This window comes from Maniola jurtina, chromosome 22, assembly GCF_905333055.1.
Source record: "Maniola jurtina chromosome 22, ilManJurt1.1, whole genome shotgun sequence".
Taxonomy (NCBI): Eukaryota; Metazoa; Arthropoda; class Insecta; order Lepidoptera; family Nymphalidae; genus Maniola; species Maniola jurtina.
In genome coordinates this window covers 5,593,632-5,612,236 of record NC_060050.1, presented here as the reverse complement: position 1 = coordinate 5,612,236, position 18,605 = coordinate 5,593,632, and the positions used below count along the sequence as shown (strand labels likewise).

At 36.0% G+C, this 18,605-nt stretch overlaps 2 protein-coding genes across 4 annotated transcripts; one reads left to right on the top strand and one right to left on the bottom strand.

The window, feature by feature from the left end:
* Positions 1–876: 876 nt before the first annotated feature.
* LOC123876652 lies at positions 877–13,903 on the top strand. 3 transcript variants are annotated; one of them, XM_045922949.1, is made up of 4 exons: positions 877–1,022; positions 1,460–1,535; positions 11,457–11,618; positions 12,900–13,903. In XM_045922949.1, exons 2-4 carry the CDS (start codon positions 1,460–1,462, stop codon positions 13,703–13,705), a joined length of 1,044 nt encoding a protein of 347 aa, XP_045778905.1. In that variant the 5' UTR covers positions 877–1,022; the 3' UTR covers positions 13,706–13,903. The 3 variants fall into 3 exon arrangements, with proteins under 3 accessions (XP_045778905.1, XP_045778907.1, XP_045778908.1); XM_045922951.1 differs by having other exon boundaries at positions 901–1,015; XM_045922952.1 differs by having other exon boundaries at positions 908–987; positions 1,456–1,535.
* Positions 13,895–18,136, bottom strand: LOC123876651 (coiled-coil domain-containing protein 174). Its single transcript, XM_045922948.1, has 7 exons — positions 17,916–18,136; positions 17,627–17,832; positions 17,271–17,453; positions 16,598–16,730; positions 15,970–16,120; positions 15,206–15,427; positions 13,895–14,720 (listed from the first exon to the last, which is right to left on the bottom strand). The coding sequence occupies exons 1-7, from the start codon at positions 17,958–17,960 to the stop codon at positions 13,960–13,962; spliced, it is 1,701 nt and encodes a 566-aa protein (XP_045778904.1). The 5' UTR covers positions 17,961–18,136; the 3' UTR covers positions 13,895–13,959.
* Between the last annotated feature and the right edge of the window lie 469 nt (positions 18,137–18,605).

Below are 18,605 nucleotides of genomic sequence, written 5' to 3'. Positions count from 1 at the left end.
TATCTATCACAAACTTTGATCTTTTTAAAATCATAATATATTCAACGGGTTCCATACTATTATCGAACACTCCGTGTGCTCTTTTTTATTTATAAATCCATTAGACTATTCCAATTAAAACTATTTATTGCCGCCAGCATTAAAAATTCATTTTATTTGATCCACGCGACTAGTTTTAGTAATTTCAGTTACCTATTAACAGAAAAATCGATGCTATATTATGACTGATATTTAGTACCTACCGATGAATTGTTACCTATTAGTTGGTACTATTTATTATTCCCCGTGATGGAGAGCCAAAATACCTCATTAATAAAATTTATTATCATGATCAACATCATGGCCGGCATAGAAAACCTGTAAATAAAAGATAAAGTTGAAAACTAAAACTCGACAACGAACGTCTTAATAAACGCTGAAATATTATAGTAAAATTGTATTTCAGTCGCTTGGTATATTTTAATGTAAAACTTAGAATTTTCTCCTCTTTCATTTGACATTCCACTCGATATAATAGCAAAAAAATATTCAAAAGACCTCTACTTTTTTTGATGTAGCATCCGTTAGGTCAATTTTCTTCGTATAAAATATAGCCTATGTCACCCGGACCTTTACGAGGAATCGATTGACATCTCATTTATCAAAATCGGCCCAATAGTTTAGGCGCTACAGTGGAATACAATAAATCTGGATACAAACATACATACATAAATATAAAGACTGCTAAAATCATAACCCTACCTTTTGGCTTTGCCGCAGTCGGGTAAAAATAAGTATTGATTCATAAGTTACAAGGTACCTGCGACAATTAATGAAGACTGTAACATCCGATGTCCCTGTTATTTATAACGCGTAGGTACGTCACTTATATGTACGCTACGTCACCTCTACGAGGCACGAGCTACGCCGCCCGCGCGGTGCAGTCGGCGCGTAGCGTCGCGTGCAGTGGCGTCCCATTGTCATATTGATAACCGTGAATTGATAACTCGAGTTTTATCAAACTGAATCTGTTAACATAAAAGGTACATTTTTATCATTATTTAATTACTAAGACAATCTGACAGTTAATGTTGTTTTCAAAAAAAAAATTGTGCTACTACTAATAATATAACTAACTAATAATACTTCTAAGTACTGTATAAAACAAAATAAAATGAAACCAGAAATTTAGTAATATTGAGAGTTATGCCTAAAATTTTATTAAAGCCATCAATTTGTAACTGTTTTTACTTAATGCTTAAAAGGTCCTCTTCTTTTATTGCTTTATTTTTCGGGTCAAACTATATTTTAATCACAAAATTATTTTTACTAAAATTATTTTTGATTAAGTAGATACTTTCATCACGTTGTTGAACAACAGAATTTAAATAAACCAAAAAAAATACTTATTTAGATATTTAAATAAACTTTAAAATAACTAATTCATATTTTTACTGTTATAATGCTTTTCCAATATCAGATGGCGGGAACGAAGTTAATTGGTTCAACAACGAGATTGCTTCTACTGAGTTTTCCTACTTTCATTATGCTCAGTGGTGAGTTGAGTTTTATACATTATCATAATACGATATTATATAATATAATGCATGATAATAGTAATTTATTATTAGCACAAGTAAATCTTTTTGACTCACTCAATACTTAGTTCCCCTGAAACAAGATAAATGGGTGAAGGGACGTTGAGGTCCGAATTAGACTTATTCATTCTATTTTTTCTATTTTTCTTCAGTGCCTCGGAGAGCACGTTGAGCCGATAATAGTAGCAGGGAAAAAAGAATTCTCCTTAAACATGTGGAGAAAAATTCGATTACCTAACCATCCAGTTAGCGAATGAAAGAGCTGTCCCTTTATCGGAAATATTTGTTGAACATAATACCTACCCCTTAATAATAATAATACTATAGTAAATAAGTAAATAATAGCCAATAGGATTTATAAATAGATACTTTCATAGGTACTATTAGTACCTGTGCAGCGATATACATGTAAAATGTATGTGTACCTGTCAAAGTTACCTTGAGAGCAAAACCGAATGCCTTCTTTTTGCGCCTTAGTTTGCTTTTTAAAATGTAAAAATAAAATCCTTAAATATTTAGCATTCCATTTTACACTCAACCAGCCAATAAATGAAATGTCTGATCATAATATGCGTCAAACAGTTTTTTTGCAGTTAAAACGGCGCATACGTCATCCGAGCCAAGTCTCGTAAATATGTTAGGTAAATAAGTGCCGAATTTTGAATTCACATTCAAATTAACAGCAGACAGTTGTTAAGTGAGGTGTATAGTAGTTAGTGTGTATACTAGGATTAGGTACTAAGTCGTAGAATGTCTGTGTTCTGAAATCAATAATAATAAAATCAATAACGCTTAGTCGCAACTTAATTTGATTGATACAAATGGATAGAAATGAGGTCATCCATAATAATAACGACTGGCATTTAATAGTGATATTGTTACCTACCTATTGCTTAGTCGGTCTTAGGAAAATTATAAAATCATTAAAAAAAACTAAGTTTTGTCCATTCATTTATTATCATCCTCAAAATATGTATTTCCACACTACAATTACTTAAATAATGAAAAATAATTCGTTTTGAAATTATCACCTCGTAAAAAGCTAAAGATATTTTTATAATATTTGCTTTAAAACTTGTAAATAATACCATACTATGTGCTTAGGCACTGGCAGATGACCTAAACCTATATATTATATCGATGCCTAAACCCTTCTCATTCTGAAAAGAGACTGGTGCTCAGTTTTGGGCTGGCGATAGGTTGGTGTTACTTACTACAGCAATACTTTTTTACATCATATAATACCTTTATTTTACAGCTATAAATGGGTAGCTACATTCATTTAAACTTCAAAATAACGTAATTTCTAAATATAACATTTACATTTTATATATCCATGTCGTTTGCTCGAATGCTTTCCAAACATGGTTATTTTCATAACTTCCATCGGTCGCGGTATGAAGAAACATTCGAAAATGTGTCGTTAAATTTTTGTTCAATTTCTTTGACCTTCAAAGCATATGTGTTTCCTCCCACGACTCAGGTATAATTTTATTGAAATGATTTGAATTAATAGGTAGAATGAATACCTGAGTACCTACTTATGATGACGAAAGAAAGGTCTTGTACAAAAGTTATCCTCTTTCTAGTGCATTTGGGTAATTATACATGGGAGACACATAAAATGACGAATTGCTGAAAAGAAATGTTGTGAGATTGCACGTATTTATATAGCTATCGTTGAGATCATAAAGGTTTTTTTTTCAAGGTCCTATAAAAGTAAGTCTCTGTAAAAACCATTAAATGAAGATATAAATACTCGTCCTTAGGTATTTCCTAGGAAATATACTGGAAATATAACTGGGCTGGGCCTTTATCTTGCTTAGTAACCGCTTTAATTTTCAGGTACAGCAATCTTGATTTTTCTTTGGAAGGGTTAGTCTAACTGCTAGGCATATGAAAAAATAAAATTTTTGTACCTATTTAGAACATTGAAAAAAAATGGTACTATTCAAAAATTGCCAATTCTGATGTTATACTCTATCCGCGGAAAGAAGTTTAGTGTAGCGCTGTCTCTGTTACGTAATTCCATACAAATGATAGAGACAAAAATCTTACTGGGCGCTAACCATTTTGAGTCACCAAGCAATCACAAACGAAAGTTCTTTTTTGTAATTGAATTTTGAATGTTTTTAAAAAAAAATCCGAATTGAATTTTGAATATTTTTTGAGGTCAATTTTGTTTTCAATGTGTAATTTGTCAATATCTAGTCAAAGGATCCGAAAACTGATTTCCATGCAGGAAATAAGTCCTCGTGAATATCAATAGCTCCATAAATATACACACAGCGGTCCCTTTGCCGGCAGAGCATCACAAATAATGTTAGATTTACAGCCGGCTTCCGCTGGAGCCTGTAATCTAAGAAGGAGGTAGGAATGTGAGCTATGCGTACGAAAGTCCTTTACATTGCCTGTTTCCTTTCGTATAGTAGAGACTTATGCGTGACAGTCCTTTTTGAAAAAATAAAACTAAACAATATACAAGATTACCTAATAAATTAATAATTGTTTTATAACTAATTATAAGTATGTATCAGGGGGCACGGCAGTGCCCCCGCCAAGACGAGCCAAACGGCGGCCGGGGCGCTACGTACCTTTTTCTCGAAGTGTTTCGCCGTATTTTCGACTCGTCATAACTTCGGTCTGGATGACGCTAGAAAGCTGAAATTTGCAGTATAAGGTGTCCTCAGCAAATTTATCAAATATACCAAGTATCAAATATCTAGCTTTTATGGTTACAGATTTATTGATACCTAAAATACGCCGATTTCGTCCCTCACTGATGATCATCAAAACCTCTACTCAAAACCTCTAAGGTACTTCCCGAAGTCCTAGAAGACTGAAATTTGGTATGTAGACTAGAAATTGACAACAAACTACAGGAAAATTAAGAAATTGGAAATGCCCCCCCTCTACGCCTCTTATGGGTGAAGCAAATCTGTAAATTCTGTCGCTAGAATGCTGATATTTTCAGGATAAGATGTCCTTGGCAGATTTATTAAACGCATTGAGTATCAATTGTCTAGCTTTTATAGTTTCAGATTTATTGACAGTCAAAACTTCTAGTCTGTAATTCTAGGGTACTTCCCGAAGTCCTAGAAGACTGAAATTTGGTGTGTACACTAGAAATTGCATACAAACTACAGGAAAATTAAGAAATTCAAAATTTTCCCCCTCCACTCCCACGTATGGGGGAAGCAAATTATTTGTAAAGTCTATCGCTAGAATGCTGATATTTTCAGGATAATATGTCCTTGACAGACTTATCAAACGTACCAAGTATCAATTCTCTACCTGTTATGGTTTCAGATTTATTGCCATTCAAAACCCCTCTAGTCAAAAGTTCTAAAGTACTTCCCTAAGTCCTAGAAGACTGAAATTTGGTATGTAGGCTAGGGATTTCATTCAAACAACAGGAAAATAAACTTTTCCCAGTCTGTACATTTAAAAAATGTGTTTCCTGAAGTCCTAAAAGACTGAAATTTGATATATCTGCTTTAAAATTGAGTTGCAAGATTCCACCCAAACAAACATAGTTACATACATTGCAAGTGGAATAAAAGCTTTTAAAAAAAGAGGTAACGATAGAGAGCGGGCCATGAAAATGATGTAGGTACCTACAAAAAATAGATCCAAAAAAAAAATCTAGGGCACCTGCCAAAAAGAAATGAAATCCCACCAAAAACATTTCATTTAAAATGTTGCCAAGACTCACAAGTTCATAATGCTTTCACTGTTAAAAAGTTATGAGATCTCTAGTAGAGCCAAGCCCCTAGCTGAGCTTAGAATTGCGCTGCCCATGGGACCTATCCCAAGTCCAAAGTATATAGCTCTTAAATGCTCTTGAGTATATCACATTTATAACAATAAAGAACAAATAACTCTACTTACAAGCTCTGATTTTACAAACCCTAAATCTTGGTTAAAAAAGTACGGCTTGGCCGTTTAATGTTCGTGAAACTATTACATGTCATAACATATTATAATATTAAGGTCATAAGGAATAGTTTGTTCGACAATTACTAATTTATATTATTCTTCATGATTGTCGCACAAGCTATTCCGGGCTTAAATGTCATATCAGATAAAAGTACCACGAACATTAAACGGCCAAGCCGTCCTTTTTTAACCAAGATTTAGGGTTTGTAAAATCAGAGCTTGTAAGTAGAGTTATTTGTTCTTTATTGTTATAAATGTGATATACTCAAGAGCATTTAAGAGCTATATACTTTGGACTTGGGATAGGTCCCATGGGCAGCGCAATTCTAAGCTCAGCTAGGGGCTTGGCTCTACTAGAAATCTCATAACTTTTTAACAGTGAAAGCATTATGAACTTGTGAGTCTTGGCAACATTTTACATGAAATGTTTTTGGTGGGATCTTATATCTTAAACTGTGTTGATGAGTAGGACTTTATTGATTATTTTAAAGAGGAATTTCTACAAAAAATATTTAGGTAGGTAGATAAAGTATTTGAAACATAAATTCTTAACAAAATCTCTGGCTCTTTTTGACTCGGAACCAACTAGCGACGTGAGCAAGTACTCGTATGTTCTTGCTTGTGTTTCATAAATAAATCTAACGTACAAAGTAAAATGTTTACATTTCATGTCATGACTAATAGTTTATAGTGTGATAGGGCTTCCAGAAAGTCTAACATATTTTAACTTGCCATAATTATGATTCTATAGCTACCTTATACTGGATATGTACAAGTAGTTGTTCTTGTTGTTGCTTAAAACTTTCTTCAAGGGTTCACAACTTGTCTTGTCACCTGAATCAACCTTAATATAAAATGACTATTGATTTTAAAGTTTTATTAAGTAGATAATTAAACCTAGGTACCCATGCCAACAGGAAGTTTCTTTAAAAAGATAGGGCATGCCTCAAAGAAAGATAGGGCATACCTCAGCTAATTTTATTGTCAAACGATACCTAAAATAGGATGCGGCTACGGGATTACCTAATATGCAAGAAACAAAAGATTCTGTATTTTTCTAGATTTGAGTAGCTAACTCTTTAGAAAAAAATACTACATTTTCCGGGCAGCAATGCGACCCTACACGGCAGAGACACGCGACTCGAGCTTGTACAATTTATCCCCCAAGTGCTAAATTCCCTCGAGCCGGGGCGCCGTGCTTCTATAAAACATTCAAAGGACAAACTTGTACCTACTTTAACGTCAAGTGCTTACACTATCTCCTAAAATAGAGTTCTGTGTCTTCGCTGTCCGCTTTAAATTGGATTTCTCGCAAATTAGTGAAGTTCTTCCATAAATAAGATATTTGACCGTTTCGACGCCAACTAAGATTGAAGCGATTTTCAAACAAATTACAGCTTTTTCTGAGCTTTAATTCGTATTACTTTTTAAGACTTTAATTATTACACACTAGAGGATGCCCGCGACTTCGTCCGCTTGGATTTAGGTTTTTAATGATCCCGTGGGAATTGTTTGATTTTCTGGGATAAAAAGTTGCCTATGTTAATTACAGGGACGCAAGCTACCTCGGTACCAAATTTCATACAAAGCGGTTAAACGGATGGGTCTTTAGGAATCCCGTGGGAACTCTTTGATTTTCCGGGATAAAAAGTAGCCTAGTCCTTCCCTGGGATATAAGCTAACTCTATACCAAACGTCAGAATCGGTTAAACTGTTGGGCCGTAAAAAGGTGGCACACAGACAGACGGACAGACAGACAGACAATCAGACAGACACACTTTCGCATTTATAATATTAGTATGGAGTATGGATAGTATGGATTTCATTGAAACAAAACAACACCTACGCGACTAGAAATTGTAAGAGGTACAATATATTTGACGAATGCGATTCAATTCGTCCAAGACACATCCAAGAGCAGAGTAGCAATTTCAGGCAGAATGAAAACCCTTATTTAGAGTTCAATTAAATGGTAGCTATAACCATAAACAAAAATAATTTTTCTATTTGCATCCACCTGCATTCCTGCATTTTTACTTCATATTTCATTCAGCATAGAGACCATAAAGCAGCTGAAATTTATAGTCGTACGTGTGGCGACCGCAATATGTGAAACACTACAAAGAAAGTAAAAAAAGGCAATACAGATTGCGTTTTTATATCTCTGTTCCGTAGGTTTTTCATCCTTTTGGAAATGGAACGGAAAAAGAATACCTACGTCTACACTAGTCTTACAACTACGTTTTTAGGGCAAACGCCGGCCATTGTCTTCTATTTTATTGGTTGGTGATCGGCAAGCGAACTTAAAAACTACTTACAAAGGCTACTCTAAAAAATCTATCATATGTATCATATATAAATCTATGGGTACTTACTTCTAGTAAATAATATAGAGTAAGTACCAAAGTCAAAGTAGGTATAGATAGTAATCTATACCTACTTTGACTTACGCTCTCTAAATCTCACCATTAGCGCACCATGCTAACACATTTAATTAAGTAGTACTTAGGAATGGAGGAAGTCAGCCCACTGTAATACGTTCATACCTACTTAGTTAGTTGTAATATTGTATATTGTTATGGGCTCACCAATTAACAAATAATAAATTACAAAAATGTTATAAAATAAAAATAACATTTAGGATAAGTTATGGTGCTAAAATAGTTTAAGAACTTTGATATTAAATAAATGAATCTTGATCTTGCCATAATCAGGACACTTGGTGACTTTTCTTTAAAACTTTATTAACTCACTAGAAAATGCCCGCGGCTTCGCCCGCGCGGATTTCAGTTTTTTAAAATTCCCCTGGGAACTCTTTGATTTTCCGGGATAAAAAGTAGCCTATGTGCTAATCCAGGATATAATCTATCTCCATTCTAAATTTCAGCCAAATCCGTCCAGTAGTTTTTGCGTGAAGGAGTAACACACACACACACACACACACACACACACACACACACACACACACACACACACACACACACACACACACACACATACAAACTTTCGCCTTTATAATATTAGTGTGATGTGCTAGCTGACGATAGCCGTCGTTTGCCCTAAATATAAACGTACCTACTAGGATACAAATCTTACACATTTATGCGCGCATTCTATATCACGTCCTGCCGTGTCTAATAGACTTCGTGCGTTGAGTACCTATGTTGAGCTTTTTTTAAAAAAAATCTTTATTCAAACCAAACAATATGTGTACATTATTCCGCTTGACATCCTGAAATTTTCTCGAGTTTATATGGATGTTGCGCTTTCCCCTTAAATATCTAAGATACCTACTGTTTAATGAAGTAGTAGTAAATTAAAAATGTATAACGTCCCCGACAAGTGAAGGTTACAGTAACTAGAAAAGAGCTGATAACTTTCAAACGGCTGAACCGATTTTCTTGGATTATATAGCTAAGAACACTCTCGATCAAGCCACCTTTCAAACAAAAAAAAAAAAACAAAATTAAAATCGGTTCATTAGTTTAGGATCTACGATGCCACAGACAGATACGCAGATACACACGTCAAACTTATAACACCCCTCTTTTTGGGTCGGGGATTATAATATGATGATTAATATAGAAACTTCACAGGGATCTCCAAAACAAACATTTATTACATGTAGAAATGACATCGTATAGAATTATTTCCCCTGCGCGATGTTATGGAAAGTAATCAACACACGGTCCTCTCGCAACGCTGAATAAATGATGGCACTAACCGACGTTCATTGTTAACTGAATAAATAACAACCACGAAATATAACACTACACCAAGCAAACGGGAATTCAACAATGTTACGGGATATTATATTATGTATTCTACCTATACCTATTCTATTCTACCTATAGTTTTGCGATTCCACGCTTTCCGTTCAGTTATCGGAGGGGAAACCAAATGCAGAATAGAATAGAAAATATTTTTTTTTCCAAATAAACTTTACCAAGTACTTACTACGTACTACACTGGTTCGGAATGCCTTCCCTACCGAAAAGAACCAGTAAGAAACTCGGTGGTTGCTCTTTTCAAAGGTTCGATTTACAATCACTACCCATATTATAAACGCGACACTGTACTAGTTATTTGTTAGTTTGTCCTCCAATCACGTCGCAACGGAGCGACGGATCGTCGTGATTTTTTCATGTTAAAAACCTGAAGAGTGACATAGGCTACTTTTTATCCCTGAAAATCAATTTTCCGGGATTTTCAAGATTTTTAAAAACTTAAATCCACAGGACGAAGTCGCGGGCATCAGCTAGTAATACATATTAATCCTATTTAACAGCTTTGATAGTTATGAAAATAGGCATAAGTAGGTGCCTACCGAATGCCTTTATCCAAACTAACCCGAAAAGGCACAGAACTAGACGTTTATCCCAGGAAAGCAAAGCTACAGATAAAAAAATCTAAAATCCATGTGAACGAAAGGCTAGTGTTGTTTAATTTCAATGATTTCAACACAAATAAAACTAGGTAGGTAAGTAGCTACCCATAGGTAAGTAGGTACGTAGACGTAGAACAAAGTTTCTACCTACTTAGATATTATTAACAAACCTAAACAAATGCTAACGAGGTAAGTATATCTAGTACGACTGCCAACTAAACTAAATTCTAATTTGCGTTTACCCAATGCTTAACCAAATATTACCTTATGTAGGTCCTTATGTACCTATCTAACCTCAGAAACCAATTGCCGGAGTAAGTATAATGTGGAGAGAAACGGAGAAACAATATTTACTATTACCTACCCATTTACTTAACAATTACAGTCTGTTGTATTATGGTATACTAGATGATGCCCGCGACTCCGCCCGCGTGGGTTTAGGTTTATTTAAAAATCGCGTGGGAACTCTTTGCTTTTCCGGGATAAAAGTTTGCCGAAGTTAATTTCCGTGACGTAAGCTACCTCTCTACCTCATATAAATCGGTTTAACGGATAGATTCTTAAGTCTCGTAGGAACTCTTTGATTTTCCGGGATAAAAAGTAGCCTATGTCCGGCCCCGGGATGTAAGCTAACTCTGTACCAAATTTCATTAAAAATCGGTTCAGCGATTGAGCCGTGAAAACGTAGCAGACAGACAGACACACTTTCGCATTTATAATATTAGTATGGATATGGATTAATAGGTACTTTTACTCAATGAATACCTCAACTTTAAAATAACGGATGGTTTTAACGGCGGAACTGAACTTAAAAGGTTGTAACATTATTATCTGCACGATAGAGCGGGAATCTGGAGTCCGATCCCAGCCACGGCTTCTAATTTTACGGAATTATGTGCGTTCTAAGCAATCAAATAGGTATCATTCGCTTAAGGGGCATGAGACGGGTCTACCCGCGAAATTAGCTCTAGTATCGACTATAACTCACAAATTAGTCGATACTAGAGCTAATTTCTTAAACTGGACCCTTTCAAGTAAAGATTTTTATATAAACCTGTGAGGGTGATACTGCCATTGGCGCAATTAAAATGCCATAAGCCTACGTTATGGTATTAGTTTACAAATTGCGAAAAACCAAATTAAATTTGAATTTCGCGGGCAGACCCGTCGCATCCACCTTAACGCCTTAGCGGTGAAAGAAAACATCATGAGGAAATTTGCGTGCCTGATCCCTCAATAATGTTCTTTTTCAAAGGAATGTCTGCCAACGGGACCCTAATTAGGTGCTAAAACTCAGCTGTCCGTCCGTTCGTCTGTCTGTTAGCGGGCTGTCGTGATAGGTAGAGTGTTTTCACTGAATGTGTATGTATAATGCCGCTATAACAACAAAAAGTAATGATTTCGAAATGACCGCCATTAAAAATTATCAAGAATTAAAAAGTGTTATTTGTTGTACGATGGCACGGAACACTTCGTGTGCGAGGCCGATTCGCACTTGACCGATTTTTTAATCTTTCGTGGAATATACCTACCTATTGCATTTTTTTTTCTAGCTGCCGTAGTAACCGAAGAGACAAGGAAATGCTACTGGTGCGGGCCTCTGGCGGAGCAAGTGCACCGCAGTCGGCGAGCCCCGGCGTGCGACGCATCGGCCAGCCACGTGACCGCCTGCGAGCCCGACCTGCCCCACTGCGCTGTCGTCGCTACTTCACCTCGTTAGTATCCGGTCATCATCATCACTACTTGGCACGTGTCTTCTCTCATACCGGCTTCCCACGGGGCGGACCAGCCCGCACCAACGACGCACCATGGGAAGAGTATCGTCCGTGGTAGCGCAGTCACTCGTCCTCCGAGCCTTGTGCGTGGTGCGTGGTTACAATCCATACTGTAATATTATAATGCGAAAGTGTGTCTGTCTGTCTGCTACCTTTTCACGCCCCAACAGTTTAACCGATTCTGACGAAAGGTACAGAGTTAGCTTCTATCCCGGGGACGGACATATGCTACTTTTCATCCCAGAAAATCAAAAAGTTCCCACGGGATTCCTAAAGACCCATCCGCCCAACCGATTTGTATGAAGGTACTGAGGTAGCTTGCGTCCATGTTATTGACATAGGCAACTCTTAAAACCAAATAGTTATAAAATTACCCAAATTTAAAAGCTGCTCGAAATTCTCAGCTATCTCCAACCGTTCTCGTGTCTCTTCAATCCCACACGATATTGGCGACCACCTGGTGCAGCTCCGCGCCATAAAATAAAATATAATAATAATAATAAAACCAAATAGTTCCCACGGGATCTTCAAAACCCTACATCCACGCGGACGAAGTCGCGGGCATTCTCTAGTAGGTAATAATCTTCTGTATACATTGACCTAATCCAATCCATCGGCCTGCATGCGTCCACAGCCACAGCTGGACCACAGGTTTATTCGACAGTGCCACCAAACAAGCTCCTGCCGTCCTATTTCGGTTTACTAGATTTTATTAATTATTAGAAACTGATGTTTCTAAAAAAAAGAATGCTACGTAGGATCAAGGTTTTGAATACTCCTACGTGGTATTCTTTTTTAGAAACACTTCACTAGACTACACTACAAATTATTCTACAAACATTTACGACAACGAATAAGCCACAGTCAATAAATCATTGTTTAAAGTGTGTGTATCCGCTAATAAAATTGTTCCTATTGAAATAGTTCCTATGCGACGTATGCGACCCACTGACCAACATTTATCCACTTGCGGGTTTGACCTCAACTAGCATTAAAAAGGTTCCGATCAAAGCAACTACTTACATAATAATGTGTTTTTTCCTTTTCCTATAAACTACTTAATAATCACGTAGATATTAAAAATCCCCTACACTATTATGTTATTCACGTAGTAATTAGGGGGGACGCTTCCAAAATCGATGGTTATTCCCATCCCTCCTCTTTTAAAAACTGTAATACTAATACATTTTGTGTTTAATATACTTTCAATTTCAATTTCAGCATACGTAGAATCAAGACTCTGCGTAAAACTTTACCAAGATGAATGTTACCCGCTCTTCTGTAACTCAACAAAATCATGGAAAATGACGTGTCCCTGCCGCGGAGATTTGTGCAATGGCCCAAATACCGAACGAGAAAACGAAGCGTTCAACATCCTTGCCAAATTAGTCGCGAAAACGAGAACTACCCGCATAAGGAAAAGAACCGAAATAAACACAGTAAAATTCATACCTTCTGGTGATGAAAAAACTGTTATCATCACTAATATATCAGCGTTGGAGAGCAATGAACTTAATAATGAAAACACTGATATGAGTAATGATAAACTAACACACATAATGTTGTCAGATGAACAAATGGTCACTTTTCAGGAAATGAAAGAAGACAACATTATGTTATCAGACATTACATCCACAAACGATGACATGGGTGAAGTAAGCACAGAAGCGATGGTAGAAATAATATCAGAGACAACAACAGAAAAAATAACTCCAGATTCTGTAGAAAATATTCACGAGGTTAAACAAATTGAAAAGCGTATTGGCGAAGTTCCGAAACCAAGCGAACCGCTACCAACAGCAGAGGCATTGCAACAAAATGCAAGTCCCAATGCAGCTAGTGACAAAACACCTGCACCAACAAGTTCTGAAACTACTTTTTTAACTACCACTGATGATGATAGTGAAGTAACAACGGAGACAACTCTGCCGTCAAAAAATAGCTCCAAAACAATGCACAAAAACATCTTTGATATACTCGTATGTTTAAATATACTTACGTACACTTTTAAATACATGCAAATCTAATTTATTAGTTTTATTGTTGTACATGAACCATTGATCTCTGTTTTACTTTTAACACTTGATTAGTCCTTATTCGTAGAATTGTGATACTCACGTGATATTAGTTTAGTTATTTCGTTATTATTGTCACAGTACTATATGTATAAGATCAAGTGTTATAGATTTTAATAAAATGAAATAAAACATATCTTGTACTGATAATGATTTTTATTCAACACGATATTATGCATTTTAATCCAAAAATTAACCAACAAAAATCAGTCGAACGTAAAATCATAATGTTGTGGTAGTCTTCTACTACTCTCTTTTCGTTCTAAGCTTTTGTTCCCTTGGGCCATCGCTTCTCTTAAATCCGAACTGAAGGGTTTATCCACCTTTCTGTGCTTAGGAACTGGACCATAATAATCAAATGTTGAAGGAGGTTCTATTTCAACATATTCGGTACCACCTTTTCTCTTATCAGATTTAGATTGTGTGTTTATAGTACTATCTTCATCGCTTAATTCATTATTTATAGGAACTGGTTCCTGGAACTTGACGAAGTTTTTGTATTTGACCATGGCTTCTGTTTTTTTCGTGGAGAAATAGAGGCCTTTCATTGCTGTATCAGTAAGATCTCCTATAACTGGCGGTGGAGGGGTTTTCATTCGCCTTACATCTGACCAAGTTTTATCTTTGTTAATGTCAATATCAGGTTCAATTCTCCTGCCTTGTGTATCAAACACATACATAGAATTATCACTGTTTGTACTTTGAACCGGGGCGAATTCGTCGATTCTTTTCGCTCTTTGTTGTTCAACGTATTCCTCTTGCGACATTACTTTAAACTTCTTCACTTTATCTTCAACCCCTTCCTTTCCGAGATCCCATTCACGAACATACGCTTCACGTAACTTCTGTCTCTCTTTCTCTTCTTCCTCGCGAGCTTTCTTTTCCTCTTCTTTGGCTTTTTTATCCGCTTCGTCCCTTTGCTGCGTCAGAAACTGGAGGAGGCATGCGGTAAACTCCTTTTTCTTTTCTGTAATATATAATTTAATATTTAAAACATTTTTAGAGTAATATTTTATCGAGTCTCCCAAATCTCCTAATAATATTAATGCAGATCACGTCACGAAATATAGAGCTGGCTTATGGAAAAACATTAACTTGAAAAGTTACACTCATGTCTCAGGGTTTTGCAGATAAAGGCGATCACAATAAATCGACAGCGGTCAAAGCGATACTGGGACTGCTAAATCCAGCAGCCCCAGCATCACTTGAAAAAATCAGTCTTGATCACCGCTGCAAGATTGGCAGTTTATTGGTGTTTTAAAGAATATAATATTTATTTCAGAGTGCGCTCAGCTTTTCAAACTTGTCCCGGCTTTTATTTTATTTATTTTATATTTTTGAGCTACTCTGGTTGTCCTAAGGATTTTGCTCATTTCTGATTTGATCACTTCCGCCTTTAGTGAATAAAAATAAAGCCATGCATATCTGCTTATCTCAAGTAAAGGAAGTTACCTTCAGGGTCTTCAGGCGGCAATCCAGCCCTGGCGCGTTGTCTGGCCCTTGCCGCCGCGACCCTGGCCGCGATGAGCTCATCTCTCTTTTTGCGCAGTTCCTCAGCTTGCTTTTGAGCTTTCAGAGTCTCGTCACGTCGCTTCAGGAGTTCTTCCATCTGCTTGCGACGCTCCGTCTCGTCTGTGCTGAAGGCGTAGTAGCCGACGCCATGGATTCTTGCCTCTGATGAACAAATGAAATAGAAAATAGAATGATAGAAATAGAAAATAGAAATAGCAATAGAAATTAGAATTAGAATAGATTTATGTTTATTAAAAAACCGGCTATGCGGAGAGTCAGGCTCGCGCACCGAGGGCTCCATTCTACAGTCGTATTTTTTCGACATTTTGCACGATAAATCAAAAACTATTATGCGTAAAAATATATGAAAGTCTGTTTTAGAATGTACAGGTAATAAAAGATTACCCCACTTGGTATAGTAATCTTACTTTGAAAGTTGAAATTACTAATTAATTATTATTTGTTCATCCACATTTTAATTTTTTTTGTGGTGTAACCACAAATTCATGGTTTTCGGATTTTTCCTTTACATGTGCCATACCTACCTGCCAATTTTCATGATTCCAGGTCAACAGGAAGTACCCTGTAGGTTTTCTTGACAGACTCGACAGACAGACGATAAGACGGACATACAGAAAACAATCGGACGAATGACATTAGTAACAGAACATATGGATCATGTTAAGTAAAAGATCTGCACAGACCATCGAATAGTAAATCTTGATAGTGTATATCCTTATCCTTTGATAAGAGTTCCATTTCTTTTTGTTCCCATTTTTCTCGCAACGACTGAAGGTAGTCATTTGTCTTTTGCACTAATAGTGGCTTTTCGGAGTTTTGTGATGTCTGCTGTTCCTGTAAGTATTAAAATATTATATAATCTCAAAAGGGCTAGGACCCAACGCTATAATACTAGTAACAAAAAAATGCTTTAATATAACAAATGGAAAGATATTATAAATTTCCAAATGGTCATACATTGGTATTTTAAAGTGAAGATAAATCGTACGCTTGCGGGTGTTATATGCACGTAAGAAGCGACAACGACTCCATATTAAAAGCGTCACTGCGAAAAAGCAGATATCATTCAAATATATTTAACAAATAATTGAATGTTCTCCCAGAAAATGGGCGCGGTACACAGCTCACAAGGCGTAAAAAGATTATCGAGAGATTTATTCTAAAAAACAACTAAAGACAAAACAAATAATTTGATTAGAGTGTGATTGCTTTCGCAACATCTAATTATTATCCAATTCATGATCTAAGCACTGAGGATATTAGATAGGATTGATTTATTAATTTAGGCCTTTAGTTAACTCTTATACTTACACTTTCAGTAGAGTCTTGGTGAGGTTTTTCATTAGTAACTATCTTCATTAGTTGTTCATCTCTCTTTTTATAATGCTCCAAATCAGATTTCAAGCATTTTCTAGTTCGACCCAAAAAGTCTGTGAACTCCACCCTGCAAAAGAATTCATGGTTTTAGTTTTTGTTAGGGCCATAGCAAGCGGGATACTTTTAGCATCAGCGATCAGCGATTTAGTTGCTTTTAGGAAGTTTGATACTGTAATTGAATGCTCCACTCTGCATACGCAATCTCCAGTTGCTGTGATCAAGTTGATTTATTTATTTCAAGCACTTTATTGCATATATTACAGAATAATAGTACAAAAAAGCCTACTTAATATTATAAACGCGAAAGTTTATATGTATGGATTTTTGTTACTCTATCACGCAAAAACTACAGGATGGATGTGGTTGTAATTGGAAATAGAGATAAATTATACCCTGGACTAACACATAGGCTACTTTTTATCTCGGAAAATGAATGAGTTTCCACAGGATTTTTACAAACCAATATCCATGGGAACAAAGGCGTGGGCATCAGCTAGTATTCTAATAATTTAGTGACACCAAGGGTGACAAAACTCTGCAACTGCTGGAAATAGTACATGAGAAAGTAGCAACACAGAAATATGATGTAGAGAGACTATCAACTAACCATTCTCCCTGATCATCTTCATATGGAACCTGTTCTTCTTCATCTTCAGGTTCAGGTTCCGGTCTCAATACTGTCTCTTGCTTTTTACCCTTAAAGTCTACAAGAAAGCGACCTGCCAGCTGTGAGTCACCTGCCCCATCGGCCAAATGCTCATACAATTCTGCTTTCTTTTCTAATGCTAGTCTGCAATAATTAAAATCATAATTAATGTAAAACAGTACTTATGAAATGTAAACGTGTGAGGTGAGTCACCTTTGCAGCATCAAGACAACAACTACAGTGTGGGCGTTCTCCTGTTTTATGTGTGTGTGTGTGTGTATTTTGTATGAGAATAAAACTGAGAGATGATTACTTACTTGGCCTTCCTGCAAGCTTCAAATTCTTCTACATCAACAGCTTTTAATTTTTCTCTGAAACTCTTTTTTTCTGTTTGAGTTTCACTTTTATTTTTCTTTTCAGCAGATTGGTGGGGCTTAAAAAGTTCCAAATTGTGCTGTGGCAAGTGTTTTTTTTCCTGCACCTCCTCTTGTTTTTTGAGCAATTCCGCTTTGAGACTAAGTAACTAATGTGAAAAATAATAACAACTTTAAATAATTCAATAAATAAGGAAAATATTTTGAAAGAAAATTAAGACTTTCTACTCACTGTTGATCTGTTGAACAGAATTTTCTTAGAAGGTTGTTCGTTCATTATAACTCAATATTTTCTTTAAACTACTTACTGATAAACATATTATTCAACATAAATGAAATTTCCATGTTAGCATTGCTAAATCAATTAACTAAAATATGTTGATGTCTTCACAAATCACAATTTTTCATTAAAATAAATCCCGCAGTGATTACATACTCCTTGGTGATCACTGATTAGTGATTACCGTGGTCTGTGACTGATTACATAGTCTTTGACATACTCTTTGATAAATCATAAAATTTTTACCCAGAGTCAAACTAATCAACATAGTGATTAATTAGGTAATAGGTAGGTACATAGTCTACAGTGCGACAAGGATCTTTTGGCGCGTATAGGAACTAACCTGGCCTATCAATGGTTTTTATGATTCTTTTTCGATGCACAAACAGGAACGGCTTTCCTAATTTTTCTTTCAGTTAAAATTAGATAAAGCTTACTTGATTTTAACATTGACATTTTCATGATATTCCCTAAACTTGGGTAGATTTTATTTACTGGCAGCCTTTCTTTGTGCTACAACTACGCCTCTCTGTCCAATGTCATCCAAGCAATCCAAGTGCCACAGCCATATAGAGCCCACAAGACCCTTGTCAGACTGTATAAAAATTCGTGCTACTTTTTTAGACTGTTGCAGTACTAATT

Coding starts and splice junctions, on each gene's coding strand:
- LOC123876652 (XM_045922949.1), top strand. CDS start 1,460: ATGGCGGGAACGAAGTTAATTGGTTCAACAACGAGATTGCTTCTACTG. Junction 1,536..11,456: donor TACTTTCATTATGCTCAGTG/GTGAGTTGAGTT, acceptor TTTTTTTTCTAG/CTGCCGTAGTAACCGAAGAG. Junction 11,619..12,899: donor TGTCGTCGCTACTTCACCTC/GTTAGTATCCGG, acceptor TTTCAATTTCAG/CATACGTAGAATCAAGACTC.
- LOC123876651 (XM_045922948.1), bottom strand. CDS start 17,960: ATGAACGAACAACCTTCTAAGAAAATTCTGTTCAACAGATCAACA. Junction 16,121..16,597: donor ACCAAGACTCTACTGAAAGT/GTAAGTATAAGA, acceptor TAATACTTACAG/GAACAGCAGACATCACAAAA. Junction 14,721..15,205: donor GCCGCCTGAAGACCCTGAAG/GTAACTTCCTTT, acceptor TATATATTACAG/AAAAGAAAAAGGAGTTTACC.